This window comes from Platalea leucorodia (genome assembly GCF_965183815.1).
Source record: "Platalea leucorodia genome assembly, chromosome: 1".
Classification (NCBI taxonomy): Eukaryota; Metazoa; Chordata; class Aves; order Pelecaniformes; family Threskiornithidae; genus Platalea; species Platalea leucorodia.
This window is the reverse complement of record NC_138823.1, coordinates 58434710-58454697: the sequence shown is the minus strand read 5'-3', so window position 1 is coordinate 58454697 and position 19988 is coordinate 58434710. Positions and strand designations below refer to the sequence as shown.

Below are 19988 nucleotides of genomic sequence, written 5' to 3'. Positions count from 1 at the left end.
GCGTGCGCTGGGTCACCCCCGCCGAGCGGAGGGGCGGAGCGGCGCCTCGCGCTCGGCCGTTGCCGCGCCCGCCCGTTGCCGCGCCCGCCCCCGCCGGGAGGCTGAGGGGGGTCCCGCGCCGCGGGCAAGGCGGTTGGCAGCGAGCGCGGGGCCCGTGGGCGAGATCGGGCGGGGCCGGCGGTCGCGTGAGAGAGCGTTCCTGCGCGGGGGCAGCGCGGGAGCTGCCGGGAGGGGGCGGACGGGCCCCGGCAGCCGCGGCCGCGCTCCCCTGGCCGGCCGGCCGGCCTTCCCCCGCCCCGGCCCCAGTTGCCGCCGGGCTGTGCGGCGGGCCTCTTCCTCCGCGGCCGCCTGGCGGCGCCTGTGAGGCGGCCGGGTGCCCCCGCGGCGGCTGCCGCGCTCCAGCAGGGGGCGGTACGCGAGGCGCTGCCGCCGCTCTGGGCGCCTCGCGCCGACCGCCTGTAGCCCGCGGCTCGCCGCCGCCCCGCCCGTCCTCAACGCCGCTGCTTTCGCCGCCTCGTAGGAGCCCTTGGCGGCTGTATAGCTCGCCCAGATAAATCCCGTTTGCTTTCCGTCATCACCTTCCCCACCATCACCGTCCCCCGGAGCCCAGTCGCCGTCTCCTGACCGGTGCTGCTGCTTCCCCCTTCTCCCCTCTCCTGCCGTGGCCATCGCCGTTTCCCTCAGCAGGCGCTGTGAAGTCTCTATACGTTACCTTACTTACAGTGTTGGAGCTCACTGTAACGATGCAAGCCAATAAGCGAGCAGAGGAAACATTCAGCACGGCGGTGTCTGATTTACTGCTTTGCGCTTTACTGTACCCATGGGTAGTGCTGGATGAGCCCCGAGAGCGCTGCGGCGCAAAAGGCCACGAGACCTGCTTCTCGAGGAGAGGCGCGTAGGGGCTAAGTTTGGAGGGGCTTGTGGGGAGGAGGAAGCATGCGATGATACACAGTGCAGGCGGTGAAGGAACCCCGAGGGAGGCTGAGAGCCCCAAGTGAGACGAGGCGGGTGTTGGGCAGCATCACAGGCTAGGAAGCGGAGGAAGCAGAACGGAGAGTTGCATGTGGTAGAAAGGACGTCACAAGTGACGGAGGCCTGGGCAGGAGCTGTGGACCAGGAGTGACTAGACCAGGCTACAGCCAGAGGGCTGTGCTAAATAAATGAACCACAGCAGCTGCAGACCCTTGAGAGCTGAATACTCTCACCACCGACCTGCCGCCTTCCAGGGAGCCCCTCACTGGCGGAAGCACTTTCTTCCAGTTTGTGTCCTGGAGCATCGGCTCGCAGACTGGATCCCACAGCTCTCAGTGCTCGTGTGTTTTAAATACCGTTCATTTGTCCTATCGCTGAGGACTGGACCAGTGTCTTGTTTTTAAGGCATGTTTCCTCTGTAAGCCATGTTATTTACTAGCTATTCTTGAGCTAATTACAATAGCTGATAAATATTAACAAGGAAAAAATAAATAATTCACTCACTACAATCCAAATAGTAATAATGCAGTTAGTAGATTTAAGAGATAAATAATAGTGAAATGATGATGGTGGTAATAAATAACAGCAAACACTCTTGTATTTAACTGTACTTTATTTCAGTTCCAAAACCGTATTCAAGTCATTAGGACACCTTCACTGCCTTACAGCTACGATCCAGTCTTCAAATCGTACATTAAATGATTAAGGGGGAGAATCAAATGTAAAGTTTCCTGAAATGAGATATATTTGAATTCTCTTGATTCTCCGATTCAGACCTTTTGTAGGACATTTTTTATATCTGCACCTTTAACAGGAGATTAGTTTTACCATTTTCAAAAGGACTTCTGATTCTCACAACCTCATTTAAAATTTTCCTGTTTGGTCCTGGCAATAAGGAGTCAAATTCTGTCCACTTGTTGAAGAGAGTTTTTTCAGGAATGTCCAAATACCGAACAGAGTTATAAAGAAACCGTTACCTTGCTTGTGGCATAAACCTGGCGCTTTAGGTTTGATATTCAGTGCATTTATTTTTACAAACTGTAAACTACATTCCACAGCAACCGATGGAACTGCTGCTATCACGTGCCATAGAGATCGCTGCTTTCTGCATAATATGCAAGCATACTTAATATGCAAGCATTTAACACACTACTGCCAGTGTTTCATTAGTAGACCTCATATTAAGACTAGATATGCTGGTACCCAAATGTGGTAAGGAATGATAATAGATTAATGATAAAAGATGGAGGTAAATGACAACAAACTTGGACTTGAAGGGACACTATGGCATTAAGATGCTAGGATTTAATTATCTTGATGATACTGGGTAAGGAAAAGTTAACATGTTGAAAAATATTTTGTTACCCAAGTACAGGGAGTATGATAAAAATGTTTCAGTTACAGATAATGGAAAATACAGAAGGATTTAGAAGAAAAAATACCAGCTGGTTTTACATTCTTATCTAAGTTGGCCAATGATAGTTTTAAAATGGTATTTTTTTAAATACTACAGAGCGAAATCTTAAAAGGAAAGGGGGTAACATTGTCTTGTTTCTGAAGATGAACTGGTATTGCACAATTCATCTCCTAGAGGGAACCTCACTGTGGAATGTAGGGCCATGGTCAGCGTACCCTTTTTTTTCCCCTTGCAATCACATGCAATCAATCTGGAGGTTGAAATTTCAATACTTTCTAAATAATGGGTAAAATTTAAGTAATACAATAGGAGAAGCAAGCAAAGTTGATTGTTCCTGATTGTTCCAGTGCTACAATCAGAGAGGTATTACGTTTTTCATGCTAGAGGGAAAACACTCATATTAAGAATCAAACAAACAAGCAAAAAAACAGCCAACAAATAATATTCATGCACTTATATGGATTGCTAAGGAGGGGGTTTTTTTAATCTTCCTTCAGCATGGTTAGAGACATTTATACTTTGAAACTTCAGTTATTGCTTCATTCAAATAGCTGGAGAGGCAGTGCCTAATAAAAACATTAAAGCTGTTTTATAAGTTCTTTAATTCATGGCAGTGTCTCTGAATGGTTGATTTTGTTAGCTATTTTTGGGAAATGTCTTTTACTGTAAACTGTTGATTATATTTATAAAAAATTGCATTTCTTTTTTTCCAGAAGAACTGTTTCCAGTCAGTGATTCAGCTGTCAAAAACCCGTTCTTTTGCAATTTTTAGTGATGTAATGATTTTGTTAAGACTCAGAGTGTGTTACAACTAGTGAATTCATATTTTTCACCTGCTTAAATTTAGTTCATTTCTTCAGCCAGTAATACCAGTATAGTTGGAGCAGGGCAAAATTGTCAGATTCACAAATAATTGGCATCAATCTGTTTCATTTGAATAAAATATAAATATTTAACTGTGGCACAAATGCATGGGGTTTTTTGACCGAAAAAGTTTATTTTCTTTGACAACAAAAATTGTACACTTCATATCAAGACTTAGAATTTTTTCCTTACATTTCAGTTTGGTCAATAAGCGAAAAAAGCCCTATCTTTTTAAATACATATACACTTACACAATTATTTATTCATCTAAATAGAATCTACCCCTGTCCTCAGTCTCTAGATTCAATGCAGGTAGGTCAGGTTACATTTATTTAGAAACTAGGTCCAAAATCTTCATTTACTTAAAAAAAAATCCAGGAAATGGCGGGGGCGGGGGGGGGAGACTGTGATCCCAGAATGTTCATTTACCATTGTGTCTGATTTCAGTCAACACCCAGTAATGAGATAAATACATTTATCCCATGTAGACATTTGTATCAGGTGTTTTTTGTTAGGGGAAAGACTGACACAGAACTAAGGCTCAATAGAGGAAACGCTTCATAGTGAAACATCAAAATTAGCCAAGGGATGGGGCACAAGAGATACCCTTTCTTAGGCTAGCAGTCATTACATAGGCAGTCAAGTAGAGCGGGTGACATCTGGTCTAACAAAGAGGCAACCGCATCTTCTGGGAAATTAAACAATGCTTATTTAAATTATTTTAAATGGCCAGCCTATCTGCTGGATTAAAAGTAAAATAAAATTTGTTGAATAAGATCAAATCTCTCTGGGCCTCTTCAGGAAGACTTCAAACGCTATAAAAGAAATTGGCTATAAAAGCTAACATGCTACATCAAAAGAGGGATTTTCCCGTGATGTAACATGAACATAAGATTTCTAGGACCACAGAAGTCTTGATATCTAGGGTCATATAGTAAATCAGATGGAAATAATGTGAATAGTATGTGTAGTTTAAATGTTTTACTTCCTCAGGTCCAATATAAACCTTTGTCATTCTGTTGCCTATTTTTAATGTCACTAATAAATACTTCAATTTCTTTTTATCTTGATCTAGCTGAAATTAAGAATGAATTCAAGATGACTGCCTAGCAAGACATTCCCCTTTGAACGGTGCAACGAATCTAGAAAGCGAGGCACCGAGGGCTGAAAAGTGCTGCAGCTCCCTACTGCATTTCTAGAGCCTCCGGAGGGTAGAAAAGTTGGCGCACGATGGGATGATCTGAGGCGCACAGCAGCGGTGGGCAGCCGGCACGGCCACGGTCGGGAGGGCGTAAGCGTCCTTCGTGACTGGTGGTAACCAGCACACTGTGCGCCGTGTGGCACGGTGACGGGAAGCACGCTTGAACTCGTGGAGACCCCAGGAAATTTGCAGCTTCCAGTTATTGAGCCATGAATTAGGACTCAACTATTAGGTAACCTCGGGGACTTCCTCTTACGGCTGGAGCTGAGCAGTAAAGAAAAACATTCCGTTCGTGGCGATGGTGTGCATGAGGTGGAAAAGACAGTCGTATTTTAGCCTGACTATTTGCTTGATCACGTGCAGAGGAAGACCATACTGAATTACGACAATCTTGATACATATTTTTGAACATTTGGGTTCAGTGTTATCTCTAGATTAAATGAAATTGAACCGCAGCATAGGAGAAGAAAGAAAAGTATCTATAATAAGGTTAGTTTTTCACTTTTGACACAGTAGGCCAATTTTGTTCTCAAATGGACTGCATAAACTGGCATAACTGAATTTACTTCTGCTGGAAGTTCAGTGTAACTGTATTAGCATTGGTAGAGATACTCTCATTCCAAATGACTATAACTGACGCTGCCTTGGATTTAAAGAAAATACAGTTAGTACTTTCCTTTTTTCCCTTTTGACGACCTTCTTCAAGTAAAAGATGCTCTTGCCTGTAGAGGGAGATTTTAAAAGATACAAAGGCCTGCCCAAAAGAAGGTAAATCGTGAACTGTATGCATTAAGGATGTTTATATTAGCATAGGTTAGAGGGTGAGGAAGCCTCTATCAGATGCTTCGGTCCTGTCTGCACTAGAAGCTGATCCGTTACGGACAATCACGGATTATCACGCTAGCAGCAAACATCTTACAGCATAGTTAAAGGTTCCATTCCTGATAACCATTTAAAAGCATTATTGTTGACAGGGAAACCCTGCCTGACCCTGTGAAATTCATACACTTTTCTGTACCCTTAACTTTTTGTTTTCCTTAACAACTGGATTCCCAATAATTCATAATATTCCATAGGGAGTAAAATAATATCGATTATTTTGAGATTCCTGGATTAAGGCACTGTAGAAATGCAAAGTGGTACTATCGAGCAACTAGATGCAGGGAAAAAAAATCTAGTAAACCCAATCATTAAGTAGATTGCTTAGCGTTGAGAATCTGAAGCTTAACAATTAGAAAGAGTTTGAAAATGTTAGGCATGCTGCCAGCAAGTAGTCTTGTGTGTGTAACATACTGTGTCATACAAACTAGAAACCTAAGGGTGGGTGTTTCAGAGGAAAGCACTCATAATCACAGCAGTGTGTGAAAGATACGGGATGAATTCCTGTTAAGGAAAAAGAATACCAGCAATTATTGCTATGAAGGGTAATTCAAATTAAGAGGATGACTTGCCAGGCATGACTGACAGATCATGGAAAGAAATTAGTAGCAAAATTAGATTTCATGGGCGAAAATGAGGGTAAATAAAGTCCCCGAGTCTTCACATGAGTAAACTGAGAGTAAAACTCCTACAGGCATTTAAAGAAAGCAGAAGAGTGAACCTTTCCTTATATGTCACCCTGCTTCGTTGATGCTGCAATCAGAGTTCCGCTTACAATCTGTTATTATTTGTTTTGCTAGGAAATCAATAGAATGTCCCAAACTGAAATTAAAATTTACCATTTACCTTAAAAATTCCTATTGGAAAGATGCAAGAAAAAGATAAGCTCCAACTCCATAAAATTATATTTTACCACATAATGTTAAAAAAGGGTACAGGAAGACAAAGTAAGGAAAATGCTAATTGATTAGCCCAAGAAATGCCATTTGAGCAAAACAGCTACCCGGTCATGATCAAGTGTAGCTTTGGCAGCCTATGAAAGATGAGTGAAGGGGAAACAGAAGTGATGTTCTCTAAGTAAGTGGCTTATGGATGGAAAACTATTCTTAGTCATATGAATGTGCAAAGAAATGTAAGGGAAAATTGGAATGACAGACTGACAAGCAACATAACTGACAGCTAGGAAGGGAACACTAATGGCTTCATAACAGAAGGTTTTCAAACAGAAGGTTGATCTCAGATCGTGTAACTGCATCAGAGCTATCTTTAAACTAGTGATCTCAGGTTGGGAAATAGAGCTTGTAGGAGTAAAAATGGAAAATAGCTGGCCCTGAGAGTTTTCACAGTAAGAACAGACAGAAAAAGTCTAAACTTAGCAGCAGTGGCTTTCCTCCGTCTGTTTTGGTATGTATGGAAAGAAACTGCAGAAGTAGAAAAGGACATAGAAATTGCTGACAAAATTGAAAGCTAAACCTTTTTTGCAGACTACAGTTATGATCAAATATCAAATGCAATATTAAAGCTGTTGCTTACAGAATGGGTACTTATGCTTGTTTATAAGCTAAGGAAGCCTTTAATGCCATTACTGGTGGGTGGTAACATGAATCTTTCACTACCTTAAAAAAAGATTTCACAGCCCCACCAGATACCACAGTAATATTTCATCATTTGGACAGTGGGGACAGACAGGGTTTGGTGAACTGTGTTTGAAGAAGGACCTTATCCCACTAATTATTCTTCTCCCCAGACGACCTGCCCATCCTAAGGCCTGGAACCTGCCCTTTTCCATGTCCAAACCTGCAGCATAGCGTGGAACTGTCCCCATCCTGGTGGAGGACCCCCCGGCATGTACATCTGCCTTCTGGAGTCCGCAGTCTCCCAGTGACCCCACACGTGAGCCAGCTCTCATTTCCTTCAGCAGTCTGCTCACGAAGGGGAAGAGCAGTGCCGCTGAGGGAAGGAGCAAATCTCACAGCCTTTCCTCTTCGGCCTCTCGCCCGTGGGATGGAGACGCTCTGCAGATGGCAATCCGCCTGCTCGGAGGAGGCAGGGGCACAGCTGCGGTGGGGCACACAAAGCCGGGATGGGCCGTGTTCCTCAAGGTGGTTTCTCACAGGGTACTGTTTGATGCCAGATACACATCGTGATGCCATCCATCCTGAACATGACTTCATATTATTTACCATAGGTATCTTCTTCTTTAGATTATTTTCTCCTTTATTTGGAGTTTTCCCTTCTCACATTTTAGAAGTGAATATTCAACTTGATGTGATCTGCTTATTAAATTGGAAAATGTTAAGTGGTTAGTTACTGGAGCTGACTCAAGGCTTCTCCACATACAGGAAGATTTGAATTTTGCAGCAGTTGTAGTCAGAGTCTGTGTAAAAAAGAACGTGGGGGTTGTGGAAGGTGGAGGTGCATGAAGAAGAGCATGGAGAAAAGAGAAGAGGGAGGTGCAGGGAGATAGGCTGAGAAGACTCAGTGGGGCTTTGGCTGACTAGGAGTAGAATTAAGAGACCCAGCCCGCCAGTCTCCAGATCCAGGAGGTTATGCCTCTCCTTGCCCATGCTCCTTATTACTCAAGCAGCAAACGCGTCACCGTTTGCATCTCCTCCACTGCTGCCAGGGCTCAGCTGCTCCCGTAAAGGGAAGGGGCAGAGAGAGGACTGAGTCAGAAGGGTCAGGTTTGCTACTGCCGCTGGCGCATACTCGCTCTGAGAGTGAGTATAAACCACGTATAAATACGGTAAAACACATATATATACAGTATAAAAGTTTAGATTACTCAGGCGGAGAGAGTTTGCCAACAGGAGGTAGGGATCAGTTGTTCACATGGCATGAACAGCTCAAACGTGTGGTCTTCCTCTCCACAGGAGAAAAGGCCGTGGTGGAGGGAAAAGCCAAGCTTGGCTGCTCTTTATTGGGACTATTTTGCCACCCTAAACATCTGCATCCATAGGCAACCTGCCTACATTGCCTATACCTGCAGCTGGCCCTGCTGTTCTCTATTCAAATAAAAGAAAGACTCTAAAGTTAAAATGGAAACTTCAGCATTGCCTATCACTAGAAATAAATGTCTTTAAGATTTCTTTTTTTTTTTTCATTTGGAAAAAGAAGAATAAATGCTTCTGTTAGGGCATAATATCTGAACATGGGTCTGGTAACAATCTGATCTTCTAGGGCAGCAGAGGTGGTACAATGCAGTTTGAAAGATGACAACACCATGATGTTATCATTGCAGTATGAGCTATGGAAGTAACTTGCTCATTACTCTTGTTACATGATTAATACTTTTGGTGTCAGTAAGTGTAACAAACATGCTTCGTTGCAATATAATAGGATAAAGAGCTTTTGAAATTAATGTTTTAGGAAAACCACACACTCCCCAAACCCAACAAGATTACCCATTCAAAAAAAATTATTTAAGCAGCTATACAAGGACATTAATATATTTCTGCATCTACAAGGGCAGCAGTTTAACAAATGCAGGGCCCATGCTAAAAACAGCCTTATACTTCTGACTTCCAGCAAAAGAATAATCCTTGGGGCCTTTTTCATGTGTCTAAAAGTAAGTAAGTGCTTAAAGAATCACAATCGACTACGTGTTCCGGGGCTCACAGGAATCCCAGCTAGGGCAAGTGGCTGTACCTACAGACAGCTTTAGGCTTCAAGGAATATTGTTGAAAGGGTAATGGGAAAGGGCATAGCCAAGGTTTTCAAGCTGTGAGAAAACACTTTCATCTCTTCTTAGGTAGAATAGACCCCATCTCTCTCTCAGATTTCAGATTTCCACAGGGCATATAGGTAGTCTATGTCACAGATTTGGAATCACCTATTTATGAATGCCATATGTTATATATAGCTTTTAGATCATTGTGAGACATAACAAGATGGAGTTAATTTAACTAAGGAACAGTCTGGGGACATAGTCCAGATAATATATATCAGCAACTGTTAAAATGGACAATGCTGGAGTAATTTTCTAGTTTGACCACCATTAGGAGAAGGTAAACATATCTATCTGGGAAGGTTTCAGACTCCAGTAGAGGGACCACCGAAAAGCTCCCTAGAGGTCTGCTAAACACTCCTCCTCCCTCTGACATTGCTAAAAGCAAAGATGATGAATTTATTCTGACAATAATAATAGTTTATTGTTTCCAAAGCATTTGAAACATCTGCGTTAAGAACATGTAATGAAATCCCAGACAAGATTCCAGGGAAAGCACACTTGGGTTTCTAGAAGACACATGATTACAAAAGCTAATTTCCCATTCACTGGAAATTTTGAAAATGTTTTGTTGTGCTCACTTAAGGCTTCTCCCCCACCAGTGAAATTCTCCTTAACAAAAACACTGCCTTACAGCCAGCTGCAAGGGTGTGCTCCCTTCGAAGAGAAACTGTACGGTGATTTTATACTCATCACCGACCACTTTATTCATCACATGTCTCAACCCAGAGGCACTGCTAGATCAGAATCATAACAAGGAGAAATTTCCAACAGGAATTGCTATGAGGACAGATTACCCAAGGGACCAATCATTAGATGCAGCAAAGAATTTACGTAATTTTAAATTGCTATAGCGTAAACTGTACGGTCATAGTTTATGTTAACCTATTTTCAATTAAATGATTTCTAAACTTCACTGTTGCAAGACAAGATTCAGGTCTGCATATTGTTAAGTCTCTGTTCTACAGACTTGTACTAATTAGCGTGGTTAGTTGGCCTTACAGGAATAAGGGCTGTTTGTGCTGTGACAGATATTTTAACTGAAAGCTCGAGACACATGTCAAAACAAACACAGTCCAAAGCCAAGAGAGCGTCCACCATATGAACACGCTGAAAAGAGCACTTGAGTATGTTAAGGCATGTTCGCATCATGCCTTGGGATTAATGGCACTTTGAACGTTCCCACACAGCTCTATTGTGGAGGCTTATTAGCGACGGCTGAACAGTGAATACTCTTTTCAGCAAAGGTCAGATAAAGTGACACTAATTACCAGCAATTGCTTCCTGCCCAAGGTAACTCACATGCCATGTTGTGGAGAAAACAACGTATGCCTAACAGACATAATTTCTACTGACACAACTTATTCAACGTTTCACAAAAATTACCTGCTTTTGAACAAGCTGAAATATAATTATTTCGGATTTGTGCATCAGATTTGGTGTGTGGCTGGTGTACGGTCCCCAAGTACTAGGCATAGCTTCTGAGCCTAACAAACGTCCTTGAGACATCTGAAACACAAAGAGGATACACAGCACATTGCAGCGCTCTGTGGGAGGACAGCAGGAACAGACGATATTTATATACACAAGTGTTGTGCACAGAGAATAAACACATGCATGAAATGCTGAACAGAAACCTTCTGTGTGCAGAGTTTACTTGTCCACTGTCTCTTCAATTACACAGATTAGTCAAACGAAAATATTATTTCCATTTTCCCCCAATAATGCTGTATTCTAATGTTGAAAGAGGTAAACTTCGAAGAGTTAACCATGCAGTTATCTGCATGATTATTAAAAGTATCTGCCCTACTTTTTATAGAAATATTTTAAATTATTGAGAAAAATATAGTTCAGCACTTGGTACTTCTAGCTAATTTAATTTCCATCGCATCTGGTAACACCTGGTAGATTTAAATGTATACATATATGCAACTCGCATTATAAAACGATTTTATATAATGCTGTGCATGTAAGTTTCCAGTTGGAGTAACCAGGGGGGTATAGCACAGATTTCATTAATATCTCATTCATTATTGAACCTATTAATGAACCACTCCTCTGTGTGAACAAAGCACTCCCAACTTCTTCCTCTCTCAGGAAAGTGAGAGGTAAAAGAAAGAGAAGGGAAAGTTTTCATGTCACCCTGAAAGGCATATATATTTATGTTTTAAAAACATAAGCATTGCATTATTTCATTGGAACCTCCTTTCCAAAGATATTCAGGATTTATTCCACTTGCTGTGACAGAACCGTGTAAATTCTATATTGATATTGCCCACTGTTCATGCATATCTGACAGCAGATTGAGCTGTAATGGCTAATGCAGTTACCTCCTTCAGCTGTCTGCCTCATCCTACTTTCCAAGGTTGCTGAAACTCGGGAAATTGAGAATTATCCTTACCACTTTTTATGGGACCAAGAAATACTGGCATGACAGGATTTGTGACGTTCCCCAAAGAAAACCCCTAGAACCAAGAGCGTATGTGTGGCAGAGTTTCACAAACAATTCATCCCACTTCTCGTTTCGCCACTGCTGCTGTCACATCTATTCCTTATATGGTATTCACAGGCCAAAATGTATTCTCAATCTAGAAATTAGATTGTGCGTTTATAACTTCTGATAACATTAGGTATAAGGTATTACCAATGTGTTGAGGAGCAATGGGAAATCAGGAGCCTACCGATTACAATGGAAATGTTAACCTAACAACTTGTTGGGGTGTGCAGATACGGGCCTACAGCAGTCCTATGTCCTAATCCCCTCCTCACAGAAGCACCTTCAAGAATCTAATCACCAGACTCAACTAAATATTCTTTCTTAATCAAGAAAAACAAAGGGCAAAACTAAGGTGGTCTTGCTTGGACACAGAAAAAACCCTTTGCTTTTGCTCTGCATCCTAACCTTTCCTGCTCAGTGCTTAAGAGGGGGCTGGTAAGAAGAAATCGGCCATCTTGGACAAAAAGAAAATCATTTTCAAGTGAATTGAGCTTCCAAAATTAGCGTAAGAGAATGGGAGCTAGAAGCTAGCTGAGATGCTAAAGTGACCTGGAGGATATTTCTTGGCAAGTATAATCTTAATAACTTACTTTGTTTCTTTATCTCTTTGTAGCATTGCTCCATTACTGCAAATCTTCGTTAGTAAGTACATGATTTTATACTTAAATCTTGAGAAGAATCTGAGTGATCTAACACACAATTGAGACATTTCTGATATAAAAGGCCGGCAAAGTAAAGAAAATGGTGTACTAGGACACCTCAAGTGTTTTCTTCGTGACAAATTGCTTCCAGTGTATTTAGAGGGTACTACTGTCTGCCACGAACAAAGCTGCAGTGGTCTGCGTGAGAAGTGCTACCACGAGGTTTTTGAAAGGAAAAGAGTATCTTTTGATGACTAGTTGTATCTCTCTGCATGCAGTGAGACAGCGGGAAAGAGAGATCTGAAATTCAAAAGATCCAGAGAATATCATACGCTCATTTTGATACTGGACACGTTCTGTACAAGGGCGCTTTTCTCCCCGGGTTGTTAATTCCAGTAAGTGGTAGTGTCATGACTTGAGCTGCTGGAACTGTTCCACTGGCTAAAATAAGATGTTAAAGACCTTGACAGCATTCCAATCGGAAAACTTGTGTTATGGATCCTTCTTTCAGTACATTATACTCAGTTTTTCTTTTCTTTGAGAAAACAAATTGGTTTAGCAGTTACAGCAATTCATATGCCATAAGGGTATGAATTAGAGGTTTTAAATGTCCGGACCAAAGAAAACATAGCATACATTCAGAAACTGTAATATACTTGTTATGCAAACCAGATTTTTTTTAAGAATCCTTACTTTGGTAGATTAGTTTCAAAGCCATTTTTATAAGAGGCATTATCAAAGAAAAAAAAGGAAAGATAAATTTTCCACGCACTACTGATTTGTTTTTGTTAGGAAATCATACTGCCTGAAAAATTAACAATTTCTTCATGGCTCTTTGCCACCTACAGGCAAAATCTATTTTCCTCCTTGCGTTCTGATTTACTTTGAGGGTAAAAAGAGAAGTGCATTGATTATCGCAGTCCTGCCTTGCCAAGTAATGTAGCTATGCAAATTCTTATCTAGTATTCCGTGGTCCTTACAAGACTCGGTGCCTTTAGACTCGGGCGCAAGCATGAACACCTTGCCCTATACAACATGCCAAAGGACATCTCGGCAGACAAAACTAGCCACACATTCATGGAACCCTGCCATCCAAACAGTGACTCAGAGAATGTGGCTCCAACAGGGCTGCTGATTATCTCAATAGGGCGAGCTTATACGGGAAATTGCATGAAATCAGATATATTAATGTCAACTTAAAAACAGACAAAGATATCACAAATTTTGCCCAGGTCTACCTCTGCTAGCACAGGAAAGACAGAAGTAATTACTGTAATAAATGTTGAAGGCTCACCACCACAAGGTAGATTTAAGTTTCTATGAAGTTGGTAACAGTAAGATTTTTTAAATCATTATTACAGCTAGTAGTAAAAGAAAACCCTTTCCTGTTGGCACTTCAGGTTGTCTAATGCAGAAACCTAAATTACAAAATAGATTACAATCCTAAATGACATTGCCAAAAAGACTTTTATTACTTTATGTCAAACTATTGGGAAACAGAAAAAGGCAAACACAATTTGGAGACTTTAACACCCATGAAAATAAGCATAATTGCTTTGTTCAGATGCTGGGAAACCCAAAGTAAAACTGGAACATAAAATTGAGAACACAAATTTATAACAGAAACATTTACCGATACTCCTCAGTACAAGGTCGTCTTCTGCCAAAACAGTATTTTCTTACAAGAACTTCTCCTAGCAAATAACAGTGGTATGAGTCGTGCATTGCAACCTTTTCAGCTGTAATTCAGAGAATGCCCTTAATTTTGTAATTTGGAAGATAAGCTTGGATGTAGATGAAAATACATATAATCAAGCAGGGAAGCCACTAAAATACAGAATCTGTGCTACAGAAAAGTTACAAGATCATGATAATGTGATTTCAAAATTATGATGAGGCAATGTGAATTAAAGATTCACCAGGCAACATAAAGCTGTTTCCAGAACTGCAGTTTAGATACCTCTTTAACCATTACACAGTAATGTAAAGTGATGCTTTGAAATAATAACTGTGAGATTAGAAATGGTCTAAGCATAAACAGCTCTATTCAGTCTGTGAGGAAAACAATTTTAAAATGTAATCAACCAGTGATCTTCAAACAAATGCAAGTCTCAGTAAACTTTCAATGTGAAAACTTTGTAATAGCTATAGCCAGTTTCCGTCTATGCAGTTTCTAGTAAAAAAATTACCTTCTAACCAGGAATGTGGAATGCCATCAAGCCACTCTGGACACTCACTGAATTAGACATTCTCACTTGCAAACTGTGATTTTAATAAATGTCACTGTAGCTAGGGGTGAAAAGGAAAGAGGCAAGGTATACAAACCATCCCCAGCAAGAGAGATCCTCTCTACAAGCAATAAAAACAATAACTTGGAGTCATCTTTCTCTTGGCAACTGGCTCTTCTCCTCTTCCTGTAGCCGTACCCCACACCCCCTGCATTGACTCATAGGCATTAGGTTTTGCGGCTGACTGCCCACCCCAGCTTAGGTTGCTGGAAGGGTTGCTTCACAAAGCCACAGCAGAGCCTAAAGTCGTTCTACCCATCACACATCCTGGCGGGCTGCCTTTTCTGCCAGCTAGTGTCCAGTCACTCCTGACAGCACTTCTGCCGGTCGCCGGTTTCTTTTCACACTCCACAATTACTTCAGCTTCACCGCAGGAGTCCAGTGCCATACAGACTGGCACAGATCTCCGGGCTATAAAACAGACTTCCTAAATAGACCTTAATCTTTCCTTTCTCCCTTGGCCATGAATTTCTTCTACCCAGAACTCCAAACTACAGTTTGGGCAATCATTTAGTCTGGGCACAGCTGCGTTTTCCTTCTCTTCAAAGCATAATTACAGCTCCCATAATTCCGTCACTTTTACTACATAGCCATTTTTTAACAGACGTTGGACACTAGAACCCCAGTGTTGTGGACCTATGACTGATGTGACAGACTTCCTTAGCTGAATGCAAACCCGTTGGGGCCCCTTGTGCTTCTGCTACTGTTGCTGCTACAAGGATTTGCATTTTGCTACATACATTTTGAAGTTGGTTGGTTTTTTTTTTTCTTTTGTTGTATGCCAAAATACAGTTTTGGGCAGGGGGAGGAAATCAATAATATAGCTGCGGACAGGTATTTGCACTGGCACCCGCTTTCAGTAATAGGAATTTTAATGTTTGCTTGAACAAGGAATACAGTCCCCAAAAGTCTGAAATGGGAAGACTCCACTGTAAATGCACAGAAGAAATGAAACCTGTTTCATCCTGACCATTGAACCTTTTCATTCAGCTTCTCCTGCTCCCTGCCAGATGCCAGAAGAGTGGCTAGCCCTTCTGGCTTTCCAGCCCTATCCAGTCCATGGGGGAAGGGAGGATCCTCTTCTCCTTTAGGCCTTGGGCTATAAGACTTAAATCAGGAAAGATATGTTCTCATCTGCTCACACCGTGGCAAACTTAAGCACATTACAGCTTTCTTCCTTAACGGCTAAGATTGATATGGAGTGTATTTGTGAATAAAACCACCTCGGGGAAGAATTTGTTCTTCATCTACCAATATCCAAAATGGTTCTCAGAAAAACAGAACAAACCAGATCATTTCCAATAAATGATACTTAAGTAATTCCAGTGAATGACCCAAAAAAAACATACACATGGAGGAACAAGCACTTAGTCCATTCCGGACTGGTACTAAAGCTAATTGTTCGGCCAAGGTCACTGGACAAACACCATTTAAAGTTAACTTGATTGTTCTTTTTCGTTCGGATGAGCAAGGGCACCAAAACCAATTTTGAGGTCAGAACTGCTGCGGATACCAACTACCCTGGGGCGCCTGTTTTGTCAGCACCGCAAGGGCCTTCTCAAATTATCAGACATTTTAATAAGAAAACATTGCAGTAACTACTTGTTTGTATTTATACTAGGACTGAAAACACTAACAATCTACCACACATTCCAGCAACTCCATTATCCTGCTTTGCATATGTCTCACGCTATCTCAAGGGTTTAAGAGTTTCTGTAGTAGTTCATTTGGGTTTTAGTTTTAGTTTTCTTCTGTTTTTTTTTTCATCCGTATTAGCACAGCTAATACAGAACTGGAATATACTATTGGCAATAGAATAAATAAAGTTTTCTAATGAATGTATTTGGTTTATGTTGTGTATACAGTTCTCCTCCATAGACCATTATAACTGTAGTCTTGGGCCTATCCTGGGCTCAATTCCCAAAAACCAGAGAACTGGTACAACATTTTCAGCATATTTGCAGTGAAAAATAACAACCCAAAAGCAAACAATGGCAATTTCTCCAGAAACCCCTGGTTTACCAGTTATTGCTCTTCTAAGCCAGCTGTAAATCCCAATTAATAAACACTTCTTTTAGTTTTCCATGAGCTGTTTCCAGGCACTGGTTTGCATTACGGATCCTAAACATAGCTGCTACCATAAAACCCCCTCTCCTAAGAGCACAATTACATTGCTTTCTCAGGATGAACTACATCCCCAAATATCACAAGCAGTGACAAGCACAAGCTTCTCACATGCGTGACAGCTGCTAATTAGAAGAGCAGAATACACGTTCCTGTGTTTCTATATCACTATATAACTACCACTTCTCCTGCATCTTTCTCGAAACACACCAGTGTCTCAATGGCCTGCTCAGCTGAGACACACGGGGCGCTCCTTAGCTGATAGGCCTGTCCTGGGACTCAAGCACAGCGTCCTCCCACACTCCATGGGCAGCAACCTCCAAGTCTTCCCTGGCCTTTGCTCTAGAATAAAGAGAGATTAACGTGTCGTCGGGCAGCATCACTCTCTGTTCTCTGGACGGACAGGACGGCGACTGGGCCTCCTTTAGCTGTGCTCCGTGTCGGATGGCTTCACGGGCATCGTGGTGTCTGTGACCTACAGGTAGGTGCAGCGAGGGGTAAAAAAGACGGTGATAACAAATGCTACAAATACAGGTCGGTCAGCAAGTTCATAGCCATAGAAAAGCCTACTGAAGACTAAAATCAGTGAGGAAGTTGTATATTTTAATTTCTTTATTAAAATTTGTTATTTTGCAGACAGCTTCTATGTATCTACTTCCCAGCCTGTGCAAGATCAGTTTTCTGAGGTTAAGAACACTTTTTGTTCACTGAAACATGAATTCAAAGAAACCTGTTTTAAATTAAAAAGAATCATTACCTTGAGGATGGGCACTTAGATTCTTCTCTGCACTCCTAAATCAGGAAGATAATTCACACGTTTTCTTAATTTACCTATTTCACAACTGGTCACACGTAGCACATTGATTAACTAGAGAACACCTGCAGAACGACAGACATAGCCTGTCCCTCAGTCTTGCAGGCAGAAAAATCCAGAAAAGCCACTCCCCACTTTCAAAAGTTTGAACCCACCATTCAAGAAAATCGTATGCAACACTTCCCTGAGTTACCTGGAGAAACATGCTATGAACTTAGTGATGCATAGTGTCCCATCAGCTGTGCTTCAGAGGGGCATCACGCAAACCCCCAGTGTTCAAGATACCACCTTCCATTATAGGACCTGAGGGAGCACATCAGCTGGTGGATCTGGAGCGCCATACTGCACTGCAGCCTGCAGACAGGAAGGAAATGCAACAGCCGATGACACGTGCTTGGACGTCAGGACCAGAATTCTGTTCCAAAAAGATTTGCCTTACCTGTGTAACCACACATCCATCTCTTGTGTCATGCTGAGTGACCCTTGTCCCTGTGTTTTCTAGCTATAAAACGCCATAGTGTAGGGGAGCGTGAACTCAACTCACCCAGGGCTGAGACCACATTTCTCCAGCACGCGACTTTCAGCCTTTAGGTGTGATGTGGGCAACACTCGTGCCAGACATCATCCCTGGCTGCCCATGCTACTCTGGCCTTCGCACTGTGCTGCGTTAACGGCGGCCGGCATGCTACCTCATCCACAGCTCACCGACGTAATTGCATCAGAACGCTAATGGTGTGAGCGCCTCGCTCTGCTGACCCTTCCTCCTCACGACGCGCATCTGAAATTGTTCTTAGAAATCACCTGAGGCCCAGCCCCGCGCCACAGCAGGGAAGGCGCGCAGGGAAGCGCGGCGGCAGCGCGGCCACGCGCAGGACTGCACAACTGCTCATCACGGGGGCTGTAGAGGCCACGCTCAGCCCCTGCACGCGTGTAGAAGCCCGGTGACGGGGCGCCCTGAGGGGGCCCAGGGCTGAGGGGGCCCAGGGCTGAGGGGGCCCGGTGGGGCCCGGCCACCGCACCACAGGCGACGGGCGCGGTGGCCAGAGGCGGGAGAGAGGGGCGGGGCTAACCGCCGAGGCAGCGGGAGGGGGCGGGGCTAACCGCCGAGGCGGCGAGAGAAGGGGCGGGGCTAACCGCCGAGGCGGCGAGAGAAGGGGCGGGGCTAACCGCCGAGGCGGCGAGAGAAGGGGCGGGGCTAACCGCCGAGGCAGTGTGAGGGGGCGGGGCCAACGCGGGGAGGGCGGGCGGCAGCCCGGCACTTTAATCCCGTCGCCTTGCCGGCGCCGGTGGACACCATGCGTTTTCAAATGGCCGTGCGTTACATCAGCAGTCCGTGCTGAGGCGTGGGGGCTACGGGCGCCTCCCCGTCAGGCCGAGCCGCAGGGCAGCTTTCCCTGCAGCTTGGGCAACGCAGCCCTTGCCAAACTCCGCGTGACCTTGAGTTTCGCTGAGCGTTTGCGGAGCCGTTTCCTCAGGGGCCTTCTCTTCGCAGCGGGCCGCTGCCTTCCGCCCCTCGGCGTTCCTCCTTTTTGAGGCTGCGAGCCCTGCCGTGATTTGTTTGCCTGGCGCGTTCGTATTTTCCTACTTCTGCTTTTTTTAAAACAAACAGCTGAAGGCCCCGGGGCGCGGGCTGCGCGCCGGCCGTCACCGCGCCGAGGCGGGCCGGGGGCTCGCTGCCGGCTGGAAGCGCCCTCGCTCGCTGCGGTCTTGCCCGCGTTTTGTCCCGTCGGGGACACCGGGACAGCAAACGGCTGCTGGCCGCTTCGCGGCCGAAGTCGCCTCTCCGTCGGCGGAGGCGCCGCGGCCCGGCCGAGCCCCCCGCCCCACCTGAGGGCGGCCCCGCCCCGCCTTCCTCCCCCCTCCCCCCGCCCCGTGACGTCACCCCAGGTGCTTCCCTCCTCCCCGAGGGCGTGGCCTCGGCGGCCCCCGGTGGGCGGAGGCGCGGGGCGCGCATGCGCCTGGCACCGGCGGCAGCGGGACCCGTGGCGAGCGTATGTGCGCGCGCGGCGGCGGCGGCGGGGCGGAGCGCGCTCGCCGCTCCCGTGTGGTGGGCAGCGCGCGCGGGGCCGGGAGCCTGCCGGCCGCCACCCCCGCCATGTCCGCCATGATCGAGCAGGAGTTCCAGGAGATCGATGCCACGAACGACTGGCAGGCGCGCTACCTGGTGAGGGAAGGGGGTCGCTCCGGCTCTGCCCCGGCAGGAGGGAGGACGGGGAGAGGGCCGCCGGTACGCGCCGCCTCGGCGGGGAGCGGAAGTCGCTGGGCCGCGGCTCGGCTTTCAGGTGCAGGCAGCGAAAACTGCGGGCAGGCGCCGCGCATGCTCCCGGCCGGCGGCCGCCGCCGCGCTCGGGGAAGGGGGACGGGGGACGAATCGGGGGGGGACGGGGGGTGCGGGGCGGTGCGCAGGCGCAGTGCCGCTGCGCCTGCGCGGGCTCGGCGGCGGCCGGGGCCCCTCCACCGGGTGCTGGCGGGGGGGGGGGGGGGGGGCTTCACCGAGCGGCCCGATCGGATCCGGGCGAGGGTGTTTTCCCCGCGGTTTCCAGGTAGAGGGGAAAGTTGTAGGC

The 19988-nt window shown here is 44.9% G+C and overlaps 1 protein-coding gene across 3 annotated transcripts in view; it reads left to right on the top strand.

Moving 5' to 3' along the window:
* The first annotated feature begins 19415 nt into the window (after positions 1-19415).
* PTPN2 (protein tyrosine phosphatase non-receptor type 2) overlaps positions 19416-19988 on the top strand; it is a 34389-nt gene continuing 33816 nt past the window's right edge. For 2 of the 3 annotated variants that reach the window (XM_082318262.1, XM_082318260.1), the window contains exon 1: positions 19416-19588. In XM_082318262.1, coding sequence (XP_082174388.1) covers positions 19418-19588 — 171 coding nt within the window. In that variant the 5' untranslated portion in view covers positions 19416-19417. The remainder of the gene's footprint in view (positions 19589-19988) is intronic. The other variant, XM_082318261.1, reaches the window with a different exon arrangement.